The sequence below is a fragment of the Poromitra crassiceps genome (genome assembly GCF_964638095.1).
Source record: "Poromitra crassiceps genome assembly, chromosome: 9".
NCBI lineage: Eukaryota > Metazoa > Chordata > Actinopteri > Beryciformes > Melamphaidae > Poromitra > Poromitra crassiceps.
In genome coordinates, this window is record NC_139630.1 from 57740658 (window position 1) to 57755648 (window position 14991).

Consider the following 14991-nt stretch of genomic DNA (forward strand, 5'->3'; position numbering starts at 1 on the left):
AGAAGAAGAACTCCATACCATCAAAGAGCATGGAAGGAAAGAGAGGACATCCGGCCATTTTTGGAAACAGAATGCGCCTCGCAGTGGTCAGCTGCGGTAGCGCGGGCCCCTATAATCAGCCTCTCTAAACAGTAACTCAACGGGAGAACACTCTAAATTTCGTGGATTCACATCTTTTCTGGGCGTACTGTAAATCTTGATTGAAGTGGTGTAGTGCAGGGATGTAAAACAACAACCATATTGTGGAAACTAAGCAAAATTTTTCTTTTTTTTTCTTTTAGTTTTTTTCAAGATAAATAGTAAATGCAAAGGACCCGAGGTTAAAACCAGGGCAACGCACTTCTGACGGAGTGGACGACAGCCGCATTAGCTATTTATCTTGAAAAAACTAAACAAAGAAAACGAAAAATGTTGCTTAGTTTCCACAATATGGTTGTTGTTTTACATCCCTGCACTACACCACTTCAATCAAGATTTGCAGTACGCCCAGAAAAGATGTGAATCCACGAATTGAGAGTGTTCTCCCGTTGAGTTATTGTTTAGAGAGGCTGAGTATAGGGGCCCGCGCTACCGCAGCTGACCACTGCGAGCCTGTGCGAGGTTCTTTTGGCGCTGTCACGCTTCCAAAAATAAAAAATGGCGGAGGCTGCTGGGCGCTGATGTTGCAATGGGGCAATATGGAGCTGTCAGTTCTTTCCATAAAAGTTCTTTGATACCATCGACTGCTCCATACCAGTTGGTGGCGGTAATGCACTAATGTGTTGTTTGCCAACCGCCAATAAATCTTAAAGAAGAAGAAGGAGCGCGAAATTTAAAACGTACTAGGCAGAGCAGACTGGTGGTGATGACTGCGGTGCGCACTCGCTAACTAGCTAACTACTGATGCTAGTAAGCTAACCTAGCTATTAGCAAACTACAGCTACATAGGAAGCACATGAGTTGAGTTCATTTGGGACTAACGAAACGCAAAATGGAAGTGAAGTTACAGTAAGTCCGTCTTGCTTGAGTTGAAAATTAACTGACGTTAGCTTAACAGCGTTAACGGTTAGCTGAACTACTAGCTAGCCACACTGCTAACGTGAATTCAGTATGTCAGAGAAGATACAATTGACAAATACGTTAGCCACTTAAACGCTATACTCTTTACATGTACGTGCCTTGACTTATGATGTTACATGTTACGTTATGTTTACTCTTTCAGGCGTTTTGAAAACCATATGAGCACATACTCAGGAGACGACCCTTTGGAGCAATGGGACAGGTCGGTTTGTTGTCTGTTAACGCTACATAGGAAACAAAGTAACGTTAGCTGCCAGCAGGCGTCATTTCTGTTTCTTGTTCGTAAACTAGAAATATTGAGCAGGAGCTCATTGGTACAATACAACATCACTTTGCAGTCCAAAGAGCAGGGGTTCATTAGCTAATGGAACCAAGAATTACAACATTCTTAAACTTGGTTTTCTGAATCCGAAACCTGCAGATATCCTGGCTAGTAAGGTGTGTGTGTGTGTGTGTGTGTGTGTGTGTGTGTGTGTGTGTGTGTGTGTGTGTGTGTGTGTGTGTGTGTGTGTGTGTGTGTGTGTGTGTGTGTGTGTGTAGGAAAACAGATCTTACTATCCTTTAAGAATCAGGTACATGGGTGCCTAAAGTTGGAGGGTTTTTTTTACCTACGTTTACCCAATTTCCTCACAAGGATGATTAAAGTTTATGTTGTCTCACCTGGCTTCACTTCACATGTAATCTCTCGAGACAGACTTGTTAGAGATTTTGTTTTGTTTAACCGATGGGTTCCCAGATTGCTTCACATGTACACACACTGATACAGGCTTTGATTGCTTCACATGTACACACACACTGATACAGGCTTTGCTCTCATATTGTGTGATGTGTTTTTCCCTGGTTTCCATTCATTTGTCAGTTGCTCTGTCAATATCTGTGACCTGAACAACAGGATGAGAAATACGTGTACGTGACTGACAACGAGTACTAAATAACCAGCTAGCGGACTCTTTACATTGTCCTAGGTTTGTTGAGTTCCTGAAGGAAAAACTACCGGCGGACCAGGCCAGCGGGATGTGGATGGTGTTCAAACGAATCGTAGAGACATTTTTGGAAGTCAAGCAATACGCAAACGACATCAGATATGTGAACTACTGCATCAAAGCTGTAAGTCTGTTTCTCACACTGTTTACTTTGTAAATGATTATAGAGCTTGCAGAGTTACGACGCGCCGTGTTGCATGTTGGGACGGGAGGAGCGCCACGTTTGTTGAATACGAAGCGGAGACAGTGGACTTCTCGGTATCCTCTAATGCGTGACGTCAACTCTGCAAGCTCTATACATCAGCGCAGTGGTGCTTGTGAATTTCTTTCCAAAGCCTTTGCCTTTCTATCAAGGCAAAGGGCGGCTACTTTTTTTTTTTTTTTTTTTTATATAAGCTAGTTTTGATTTGTTTAAAGGTTTTTTGGTCACTGCATGATTCCATTTGTGTTATTTCATAGTTTTCATGTCTTTACTATTCTAAAATGCGGAAAATGGTTTAAAAAAAGAGAGACATTTGCCATGTCCAAACTTTTAAATGGTATGTCTTATGAAAATTAGACTACGGTAACTCATACTGTTGATTTCACTTTGTGTCAAGCAGTGATGGCTTTTTCTTTTTTGAATTGAATACAAGAAACACTGTCATGCTTTTGATCGCATAACCGCCTTTCACCTCTCAATCAATGTACATGTATGTTGTTATTCAGCCTGGCAGAATCTCACAAGGATGTTCATTAATTGGACCTCTTTGTTGCAGGCGAGTGTTTGCAGCGAGCCCATCGCACTGTATGATTACATCTACAGTAACGGCGTTGGCACCAGGACCGCAGAACTCTATGTGGCCTGGGCTGAGCAGTATGAACAGCGTGGCATGAACGATCAGGCTGACCTCGTCTACCAGAGAGCCGTGGACAACCAAGCCCAGCCGACTGACACCATACTGCACGAATACAGGTGACTCCCCTCGCTGAGAAATATATTATGCTGCTGTGGGGGGGGGGGGGGGGGGGGGGCACTCCATTTTGGCTGATTTTCATGGAATTATTTGAGGGTTTCTTTGGTGCATTGTTAGTAGAGCAAATCTCATGACCCATGAAACCTGTTCAAAGCCTGTGATGATAATGATAATAATACTAATAATAGTAAATATGCACAGATCAATCTGAACCATAAGGCTGTATTTCCACTAGACTAGAATAATCATGCAATCCTGACCCGGGAACACACAGAAATAAGCACACAGGAAGCAACACAGAAAATGTCACTGTGATGCTCTCATTTTTCAACACCAATTATACTATACTATACTATTCTATACTATACTATAATACTATATGATATTAAAAAAAACTTGAGAATCATACAGAGGAAAATATTCTATATGTAAGGGGGGGGGGGCTTTAAATAAATAATTGATATACAGTACAAGAACATAAAAAAAACAATTGAATTACATCTCCACCCCCATCCCCCATAGCTGTAGCTGGGTTAGATCATAGTGGATGATATGACTGGTCAGTGATAGTATGAAACTGTGTTTCTTCCCCTTTAATGTACTAAACACAATTCTGACTTGCAGGCAGTTTCAAATGAGAACCATGAGAAGCCAGGCAACAGCATCAGGCCAGGCAGCAGCATCAGGTCAGAGACAAAACATATTTTTTTCAAGGTGGTGTTTATGAGCCTGGTATCCAGCCCCATATGAATCAACGATTTCCAATTGACAACACTGGATTCATTGGGTCTGGTTACCAGGCTAGGTGTTTATCTCATGTGTGCGACTAACCGTACACCTTTGTTTTCTAAAGCAGGTAGTCGTCGCACCCCTCTTCAAAACTCCCAGCTCGTCAATCAAATGACATCCCACACTGAGCCCGTATCTCCCAGCAAGGTAACTACTGTGTGTGTGTTTGTGTGAGAGAGAGATTCTTATAATAATTGTGTAATGACTCCACAACTTCTCCCCAAACACACAAATCCCCATTTCTCTCTGTTACAGAGCTCCACGGAGTACAACACATAGTAAGTTACTTTTTGTTGTTTCCATTCATTTTCTTCAAAAAGCATTTGATTTGGTGCAGATCTCATGTATGATTTGGTACGCGATGTGTGGTTGATGATTCAATACAACCACGATACGATGTCATAAATACAAGATCAGTGTCAACAAAGTCTGACTGCAGAATTCTGTTTATTTCTTAAACTGTGTTCACACCGAGATATTTATTTTTCGCTCTGTCACTTGATTCAACCCTTTGGAATCACTCTGTCGCTGTGATTAAATCGCTCATCAACAGGCATGCGAATTGACGGACACGTGGGGGATATAACGTTACGCAATGTCATGCTGTTTGTCCACTACGAGCCCCCGTCGTTGTTTACAAGCTAAGCCTATCAACTGCTCCTAATGCGAGCTCCATACCGGTAGGACAGACTTCACTTCATGTCAGCTGTCAGCCTGTCAATGTGGTTTGTTGCCACACAATAAACCAGCGGTTTGTTCCAAGCCAGTGTGATCCTTGACTCGCTCTCACACGGCAGCCAATCAGCGTTGAATAGCGAGCGACTGATGGCAGCGTATTTTCGCTCGAGTTGGGATATTTCATCTCGGGCGACGAGCGTATTTTCTCCCTATCGCTCTGTCTCTGCCGCTCGGACGCCCAACGATATTTCTCCCGGGTGAATATACGCTCAATCGCTCGTTTGCATTGACTTTGTATGTAAACTCGACGCCGGCGAAAAACTTTAATAGGTCGGTGTGAACGCAGCTTTACCCACAAATCTTTCTAGCGATGCCATTGACTTTCTAGAATGTAAATCGCAATTAAAAAAATGCCATTAGAAAGTGACAATACTGTAATATACTGTGGAGGGAGAGCTTGTGAAATGTTGATGCTCAGGTGTCATTTGTGATTACGACAGCAGAATAACATGGAGCTGGTATCACAATTCATTTTTCTGTCCTACCATAAGTGTTGTCACATTTTTGTATTGCGATATTGAATTTTGATATATCGTCCCATCTCTACTGTCGGCTATCAAATAAAGCAAAAACGACCCCCCAAAATCAAATGTCATTTGATGTGGCGTTTGCTGTCAGGTTATTTTGACCAAGCATCTCGTCCACAGCATTTCTCGCTCTGGGATGCAGACACAAAGCTCTGATGAAGGCCCTGAGACCCTCTCCATGTACGCAAAGGTGGCCCTTTTGTGTGAAGGGTCTGAGCTCACCTTCGAGGAGGTCAGAGCTGCCAAGTACTACACAAAGCTGAAGCAAGACAAGCAGCACAGAGAATGGGGTAAGTAGTACTACACAAAGCTGAAGCAAGACAAGCAGCACAGAGAATGGGGTAAGCCCATGGTTTATATTAAGTTCTCCCTCGTGTTTTTGCAGAGTAAGTAGGTCAGTAGTGATCAGATTTGAGGCAGCGGGGGGCCAAAAGGCTTGTTGTGACATATATATTTGTGAGTGATGCTCTATTTTTTCAGCCTCCCGTGCTCATTCCCTATATTTTTGTTTTACTGTTTTTAACAGTCTATATATAAAATTGAGTATGTGGACAATGTTTGTTTCAAGTTCTGTGTTCGGCCACAGCTATGCCGTTTTAGGTGCGATCGGGCTGAAACCTTCGGGGTGTGTAAAGGGCACCCGTGTGGGTGACCTGACAGAGCCGGAGTTTTAAATTAGGCTAATTAGCTAATGATGTGATCATCAGTGATGATGTCAAAAGTGATGTCATAAGGACACACACACACACGCACACACACACACACACAAGGAGGCATTGTGACAAGACTGATCAGTGATGTCACACACACACACACACACACACACACACACACACACAAGGAAGCATTGTGACAACTTGACAAGACTGATCAGTGATGTCATAGGCGGCACACACACTGATGATGTCATCTATAATTGGGCACACACACACAAGGAGGCATTGTGACATCACTGATGCAATAACATTTAGTGAGCAACACACATGCGCAAATAGGGCAGGTGATGCCTACATGAATCAAAATGATGCTCAGAATTACTTTTTTTTTACATTCACTTGACCTAAAGAGTTTTTTGAGGGTGCAGAATTCTTTAAAAAGTTAGTACAAATTAGCCTTAAAACACTGATTTCAAAAAGTATAATCAAATTTAAACCAGCAATCCAGCATACAGACCCCCATCACTATTAGCTGTGTTTAGCCTAAACCAGGGGTTTTCAAAGAATGAGACTGGGCCTCCAAACAAGGCTTCCTCCCTGGATGCCTATGATGGAATCATGATTATGTTATTTGATCCCATAGATACTCAACAATTGAGCTAAGATAGCCTCATATTGCTGTTTGACATACTGTACTTCAGACTACACCAAATACATAAAAAGGTCTGCAAGGAGAAAGTATTTATTATTTTCTAACTCTGGGAAAATGGGTGAAACTGTCAAATTCAAACATAGTAATCTAGTAAGACTGGCGTCTTACTAGATTACTCTGCTGCTGCCATGGAAGGCAACCAATCGGAGGCAGAGAGTGGGTCACTACCGTAAATATCCTAAATAACAACATGCCGCACAATTGCAAATGGCTGTGAAGTAGGTAATTTGACAGGGCACTTCAACATTTCTACAAAAAATCTCAATTGCGCACTTATTGCTACTGCGTGCTGCCGTGCCACTGGTTAACCCTTCGCGTGCCAGAGGTGGCACCTGAGGTTGCTGACCGCTGGTTTATAACATGATGAAGTAGCAGCTGAAGCTCTAAATATGGTATTCAGGACAGCCCTAATGTGTGTGTGTTTTATCAATTTACTAAGGTCTTTTTTAGTTGTGACATCTCTCTGTTTCTGTCATTAAGCAGAAGCCCATCAGAAGATGGTGAGAGAGGGGGAGGAACACATCCTGAGCATGAAGCGGCTGCTGGAGGATCAGGATCAGGATCTCAACCTGGATCTTGGAGCCTGTGGGTTTTCAAGCAGCCGCCCTGCCGCACAGCAGGTGAGACGACCTTCAATTTGACTTTGCAAATGGTGCAAGAACCCTGAATTTAGCATTTCTGTCTCCAGTTTGAAGTCCAGGAGGAAATCATGGACCAACAAACTATGGGATGAGCTTATCAAATTTCCTGCTTGGGAATATTTCATACAAACTGTAACCTATTAGACATTTTAAATTGAATAGAAATGTAATTAAACTTTTTTTTTTAAATCAAAATCACCATAGCGACAAGGACACATTTTGAAAGCTATGCATGTTAAACTAGATCCTGGTCTTTGTTGCAGGTGTCCGGAGCCGAAACGACGGTCAGTCTGAATCCCGATCTTCCCCAGGACCTGCAGCAATCCTTTGGGTGTCCTCTCATCCGAAGGCGGCCCTCGAACCGCCTTAGCCTGAGCAGAAGGCAGTCTGTGGGCCTCAGACTGCTCTCCAACCCCACCTTCATCTATGAGCCCGCCGCCACGCCACCACCTCAGGAGCAGGAGAATGGCACGAGGGCTCCTCCCACACAAGCTCCCAGCTCCCAGACACCCCGTCATCCTTCTGTCCTGGCTGACAGGAGCTTCTGTCCCCAGGCAGGTCAGGGGCCTGTGGCGTTTGAGCAGTCGTACTCGACGCTCCAGACTCCTGCCTCCGTCTCCAGTGTGAATAACCACGATCTCCAGACTCCTGCCTCCGTCTCCAGTGTGAATAACCACCATCTCCAGACTCCTGCCTCCGTCTCCAGTGTGAATAACCACCATCTCCAGACTCCTGCCGACGTCTCCAGTGTGAATAACGACATTCTCTGCCTGGGAGATCGTGTTCAACCCAACAGTCTGTTGAAACCGCTGGCCGGCGGCTCCCAGGAACATGTCACCACAGATCAGTAAGTCACCTCTGCTCACACGCTTTCACAGTTTCCTCTTATAGAGCGCAACAGTCACGTGACACCTCGGTTCCGGAAGAGTATTTCCTCATTCATCTTCTAGGAAAGCACAAAAAATGTGGACCAAAGCAGCTCAGCAGGCAAAATAGAATACAAGGTTGGTACGTTGGTCTTCGTCAGGCTGACGAAGACCAACGGTTGAAACTGGAACGGAGCAAATCACTAATCAGGTCCAGCTTGGCAAACATCTCGTCGATAAATATCCCTTTAAAGAGCGCAGTGCATCATGTGTGTAATCACCTACTGTGGCTAATGTTAGCGGCTAGCTAGCTATGTTACATGGCAGTAAAACGCCACTGAATGACCAAATTGATATAACTTTTAACCATTTCGAGTAACACTGTTTCCATACGGATCACCAGCGTTTGTTGTTTATAACCATAACGTGACTATATTTGTCACATTCTCTATCTAACTCTGATACTCTGAAAATACTGGGAGGCGGGCCATAGCATCTCTGTCGATGATTTGATTTGACAGTTCTGGGCACTGACGTTGGTGTTGGCCAATCCTGGCGTGTTCCACCCCCAAATCGATTGTGTTCTGGCGCAAAGCGAGTGGCTTCCAGGACGAACAGGATCTCTGAGTCGCGACTTGCGCGCCACTAACGTTATTTTAGAGCAGGGCAATAAATACAATATTCCTGGAACGCGAGTTTAACGAAACAGTGACATGTCCTCTGCATTCTACATCAAATAAAGACATTACTGTTTGTTTTATTTGGTATGTTACATACTTATTGACCAAGTTATGTTCAATTCAGCCAGGGTACAAGGGAGTATAGGCGGCCATCTTTCAAATCAAGTAGAATACCGTTTTGGGAAATGGCAAGCTGCAAAAATAAGTCACGTTAAACCGGAACTTGTACCCACAATTATTTGTACAGCGGGGCATTCAAAAATAAGGTGGATAGACTTTTTTTTTATTGAACCAACGTTTCGACACAGGGTGCATCTTCATCAGAGTCTCAGGACTCTGATGAAGACGCACCCTGCAACCCTCAATGTGTTTGAATGAATAATCGGAAAAAAAAAATATATATATATATATATTGTTTAAATTTAAAGTAAGATGGGGACATCTATGGGATCACATGATGTGTGGGACATGACTGCATGATGCTGTGTGTTTTTATAAATGTAGTTTTTAGTTGGCCTGAAATATCTAGTAAAATAGATGTAGCCTGGACACAGCTTCCAGATGTAGCCTGGACACAGCTTCCACATGTAGCCTGGACACAGCTTCCAGATGTAGCCTGGACACAGCTTCCAGATGTACCCTGGACAAAGCTTCCAGATGTAGCCTGGACACAGCTTCCAGATGTAGCCTGGACACAGCTTCCTCCCATGAATGTTTTGGAGCTTAATAGGGAGTACCTGTTTTTTCCAGGGACCTATCTGCCAGCATGTCTGAAGAGCCTGAGGAGAAATTAGATGGTAAGCAGCAACCACTACACAACCACAGCCTACTCATATCTTTTCACAGTTATTCAAAATCAAACTCCCACATTTATTTTCAATAACAATTTATAGTTCAGGGATTCTCACACACTCTACCAGATGGTGGCCAGATGACTTTACCTAGACCAAAAACCAACTATATGTATATATATATATATATATATATATATATATATATATATATATATATATAAGCAATATAGCATGAGAGCCAGTGTGTTGTGCCAAATATATCCCCCTGATCAGCTGTTATCCCACAAGGCCGCAGGCCGAGTGGGATAACTGCTGAGCAGGGGGATATATTCCACAACACACGCAGCTCGAGTGATATATTGCTTTTATAAAACGGTTTCCAAGTATGATAATATAATAATAATAATAATACTATAAGTCCGACTCCGACTGGCATGTCATTCTGATAGTCAGTTGAAACACTACTGTAAGGCGGGACCGCAAGAACATGCGGGTGATTTGATTGGATCGTTCTGGAGACTGAAGTTGACATTGGCCAATCCTGGCGCTTGCTGAGAAACCCCGACAGGCAGCTCGAGCGCAGCGTTGCATTCTCAGCGCTTGCTGAGAAGCTGAATGCTTTCTGCAAAGCCCGACACCAACTAACGTTACGGGGTTAAATGCGGAGTTAAATGCGGGGTTAACAGCTTTTCTTTTGCAAAGAAGACATTAGCCCGCATCTATTCTTGTACAAAACATCATTTTCTGCGAAGTATTAGTAAAGTTATAAGCGAAGATCGATTCACAAGGATCTGACAGCTGTCTCCGCCATTTTTTTTTCTACGTTGTCATTTGAGGTAAGCCTTATTATTACTCTCTTAGTAAGAGAGTTGCCATGGCAACCAATAACCCATGGCCATGGGTTATTGAACTCGGTTACTGGAATTATACAATGGCTGTGAACCAATCAGATTGCTTGATTTGAGAGAGCCGTTTTATAAATATATATATATATACACACACATACATACACAGGTCTATAGCCACTTGGAATTGTCTTCCATGCAACATTTGTTCCATTAAAGGGAGAGCTTGTTTTAAAAGGATGCTTAGAGCCATTTACACTCACTCACACTATAACTCACACACACACACACACACACACACACACACACACACACACACACACACACACACAAACACACTTACACTCACTCACACTATAACTCACACATACACACTTACACTCACTATAACACACACTTACACTCACTCACACTATAACACACACACACGCACACACACACACACTTACACTCACTCACACTATAACACACACACACACACACACACTTACCCTCACTCACACAAATACTGTAACTACTGACCAAACGTTGTTATTTGTCTTACTGGCCACCTAGATAGCTTAGCTAAGCTGACCATGCTAATGTTTGTCTTAACTTAGATTTGTTGTTTATTCTGTCTTCTATTCTCTTACTTTGTGTTTTTGTATTTTAATTATTGCGTGTCATGTAATGTATATTTTGTCTTGGACCCCAGGAAGACTAGCTGTCGTCTAGGTGGCTCCTTTTAATAAACAAATAAACAGCCCTATAAACACAGATTCTGCTGGATGTTTTCACACTCTGTCTGTCTCTCTCTCTCAGTGTCACAGGTAACCTGTCTCACTCTGTCTCTCTCTCTCAGTGTCACAGGGTGGCACAGGTAACCTGTCTCACTCTGTCTCTACCTCTCTGTGTCACAGGGTGGCACAGGTAACCTGTCTCACTCTCTCTCTGTGTCACAGGGTGGCACAGGTAACCTGTCTCACTCTGACTCTCTCTTTCTCTCAGTGTCACAGGGTGGCACAGGTAACCTGTCTCACTCTCTCTCTCTGTGTCACAGGGTGGCACAGGTAACCTGTCTCACTCTGTCTCTCTTTTTCTCTCAGTGTCACAGGCTGGCACAGGTAACCTGTCTCACTCTGTCTCTCTCTCTCTCTCTCTGTGTCACAGGGTGGCACAGGTAACCTGTCTCACTCTGTCTCTCTCTCTGTGTCACAGGGTGGCACAGGTAACCTGTCTCACTCTGTCTCTCTCTCTCTCAGTGTCACAGGGTGGCACAGGTAACCTGTCTCACTCTGTCTCTCTCTCTCTCTCTCTGTGTCACAGGGTGGCACAGGTAACCTGTCTCACTCTGTCTCTCTCTCTCTCTCTCTGTGTCACAGGGTGGCACAGGTAACCTGTCTCACTCTGTCTCTCCCTCTCTCTGTGTCACAGGGTGGCACAGGTAACCTGTCTCACTCTGTCTCTCCCTCTCTCAGTGTCACAGGCTGGCACAGGTAACCTGTCTCACTCTGTCTCTCTCTCTCTCTCAGTGTCACAGGGTGGCACAGGTAACCTGTCTCACTCTGTCTCTCTCTCTCAGTGTCACAGGCTGGCACAGGTAACCTGTCTCACTCTGTCTCTCTCTCTCAGTGTCACAGGCTGGCACAGGTAACCTGTCTCACTCTGTCTCTCTCTCTCTCTGTGTCACAGGCTGGCACAGGTAACCTGTCTCACTCTGTCTCTCTCTCTCTCTGTGTCACAGGCTGGCACAGGTAACCTGTCTCACTCTGTCTCTCTCTCTCTCTGTGTCACAGGGTGGCACAGGTAACCTGTCTCACTCTGTCTCTCTCTCTCTCAGTGTCACAGGGTGGCACAGGTAACCTGTCTCACTCTGTCTCTCTCTCTCTCAGTGTCACAGGCTGGCACAGGTAACCTGTCTCACTCTGTCTCTCTCAGTGTCACAGGGTGGCACAGGTAACCTGTCTCACTCTGTCTCTCCCTCTCTCAGTGTCACAGGCTGGCACAGGTAACCTGTCTCACTCTGTCTCTCTCTCTCAGTGTCACAGGCTGGCACAGGTAACCTGTCTCACTCTGTCTCTCTCTCTCTCTGTGTCACAGGGTGGCACAGGTAACCTGTCTCACTCTGTCTCTCTCTCTCTCTGTGTCACAGGCTGGCACAGGTAACCTGTCTCACTCTGTCTCTCCCTCTCTCAGTGTCACAGGCTGGCACAGGTAACCTGTCTCACTCTGTCTCTCCCTCTCAGTGTCACAGGCTGGCACAGGTAACCTGTCTCACTCTGTCTCTCTCTCTCTCTGTGTCACAGGCTGGCACAGGTAACCTGTCTCACTCTGTCTCTCTCTCTCTCTCTGTGTGTCACAGGGTGGCACAGGTAACCTGTCTCACTCTGTCTCTCTCTCTCTCAGTGTCACAGGGTGGCACAGGTAACCTGTCTCACTCTGTCTCTCTCTCTCTCAGTGTCACAGGCTGGCACAGGTAACCTGTCTCACTCTGTCTCTCTCTCTCAGTGTCACAGGGTGGCACAGGTAACCTGTCTCACTCTGTCTCTCCCTCTCTCAGTGTCACAGGCTGGCACAGGTAACCTGTCTCACTCTGTCTCTCTCTCTCAGTGTCACAGGCTGGCACAGGTAACCTGTCTCACTCTGTCTCTCTCTCTCTCTGTGTCACAGGGTGGCACAGGTAACCTGTCTCACTCTGTCTCTCTCTCTCTCTCAGTGTCACAGGCTGGCACAGGTAACCTGTCTCACTCTGTCTCTCTCTCTCTCTGTGTCACAGGGTGGCACAGGTAACCTGTCTCACTCTGTCTCTCCCTCTCTCAGTGTCACAGGCTGGCACAGGTAACCTGTCTCACTCTGTCTCTCTCTCTGTGTCACAGGCTGGCACAGGTAACCTGTCTCACTCTGTCTCTCTCTCTCTCTGTGTCACAGGGTGGCACAGGTAACCTGTCTCACTCTGTCTCTCCCTCTCTCTGTGTCACAGGGTGGCACAGGTAACCTGTCTCACTCTGTCTCTCCCTCTCTCAGTGTCACAGGGTGGCACAGGTAACCTGTCTCACTCTGTCTCTCCCTCTCTGTGTCACAGGCTGGCACAGGTAACCTGTCTCACTCTCTCTCAGTGTCACAGGGTGGCACAGGTAACCTGTCTCACTCTGTCTCTCCCTCTCTCTCAGTGTCACAGGGTGGCACAGGTAACCTGTCTCACTCTGTCTCTCCCTCTCTCAGTGGCACAGGTAACCTGTCTCACTCTGTCTGTCTCTCTCTCTCAGTGTCACAGGCTGGCACAGGTAACCTGTCTCACTCTGTCTCTCTCTCTCAGTGTCACAGGCTGGCACAGGTAACCTGTCTCACTCTGTCTCTCTCTCTCAGTGTCACAGGCTGGCACAGGTAACCTGTCTCACTCTGTCTCTCTCTCTCTCAGTGTCACAGGGTGGCACAGGTAACCTGTCTCACTCTGTCTCTCCCTCTCTCAGTGTCACAGGCTGGCACAGGTAACCTGTCTCACTCTCTCTCAGTGGCACAGGTAACCTGTCTCACTCTGTCTCTCCCTCTCTCAGTGGCACAGGTAACCTGTCTCACTCTGTCTGTCTCTCTCTCTCAGTGTTACAGGCTGGCACAGGTAACCTGTCTCACTCTGTCTCTCCCTCTCTCAGTGTCACAGGGTGGCACAGGTAACCTGTCTCACTCTGTCTCTCCCCCTCTCTGTGTCACAGGGTGGCACAGGTAACCTGTCTCACTCTGTCTCTCTCTCTGTGTCACAGGGTGGCACAGGTAACCTGTCTCACTCTGTCTCTCTCTCTGTGTCACAGGGTGGCACAGGTAACCTGTCTCACTCTGTCTCTCTCTCTCTCTCAGTGTCACAGGGTGGCACAGGTAACCTGTCTCACTCTGTCTCTCTCTCTGTGTCACAGGGTGGCACAGGTAACCTGTCTCACTCTGTCTCTCTCTCTCAGTGTCACAGGTAACCTGTCTCACTCTGTCTCTCCCTCTCTCTCAGTGTCACAGGGTGGCACAGGTAACCTGTCTCACTCTGTCTCTACCTCTCTCAGTGTCACAGGGTGGCACAGGTAACCTGTCTCACTCTCTCTCTGTGTCACAGGGTGGCACAGGTAACCTGTCTCACTCTGTCTCTACCTCTCTCAGTGTCACAGGGTGGCACAGGTAACCTGTCTCACTCTCTCTCAGTGTCACAGGGTGGCACAGGTAACCTGTCTCACTCTGACTCTCTCTCTCTGTGTCACAGGGTGGCACAGGTAACCTGTCTCACTCTGACTCTCTCTCTCTCTCAGTGTCACAGGCTGGCACAGGTAACCTGTCTCACTCTGTGTCTCTCTCTCTCTCTCTCTCTCTCTCAGTGTCACAGGGTGGCACAGGTAACCTGTCTCACTCTGTCTCTCCCTCTCTCTCAGTGTCACAGGGTGGCACAGGTAACCTGTCTCACTCTGACTCTCTCTCTCTCTCAGTGTCACAGGCTGGCACAGGTAACCTGTCTCACTCTGTGTCTCTCTCTCTCTCTCTCTCTCTCTCAGTGTCACAGGGTGGCACAGGTAACCTGTCTCACTCTGTCTCTCTCTCTCTCTCTCTCTCAGTGTCACAGGCTGGCACAGGTAACCTGTCTCACTCTGTGTCTCTCTCTCTCTCTCTCTCAGTGTCACAGGCTGGCACAGGTAACCTGTCTCACTCTGTGTCTCTCTCTCTCTCTCTCTCTGTGTCACAGGGTGGCACAGGTAACCTGTCTCACTCTGTCTCTCCCTCTCTCTCAGTGTCAC

General features: G+C 45.9%; 1 protein-coding gene across 1 annotated transcript in view; it reads left to right on the forward strand.

The window, feature by feature from the left end:
- Positions 1–970: 970 nt before the first annotated feature.
- Positions 971–14991, forward strand: part of LOC310782423 (mitotic checkpoint serine/threonine-protein kinase BUB1-like) — a gene marked incomplete at its 5' end in the record, with an annotated part of 29147 nt that continues 15126 nt past the window's right edge. The window contains 10 exons of the mRNA XM_083643082.1: positions 971–987; positions 2025–2166; positions 2801–2997; positions 3623–3684; positions 3855–3934; positions 4043–4065; positions 5173–5342; positions 6901–7040; positions 7325–7908; positions 9358–9404. Of these exons, the coding sequence (XP_083499208.1) occupies positions 971–987; positions 2025–2166; positions 2801–2997; positions 3623–3684; positions 3855–3934; positions 4043–4065; positions 5173–5342; positions 6901–7040; positions 7325–7908; positions 9358–9404 (1462 nt within the window). The remainder of the gene's footprint in view (positions 988–2024; positions 2167–2800; positions 2998–3622; positions 3685–3854; positions 3935–4042; positions 4066–5172; positions 5343–6900; positions 7041–7324; positions 7909–9357; positions 9405–14991) is intronic.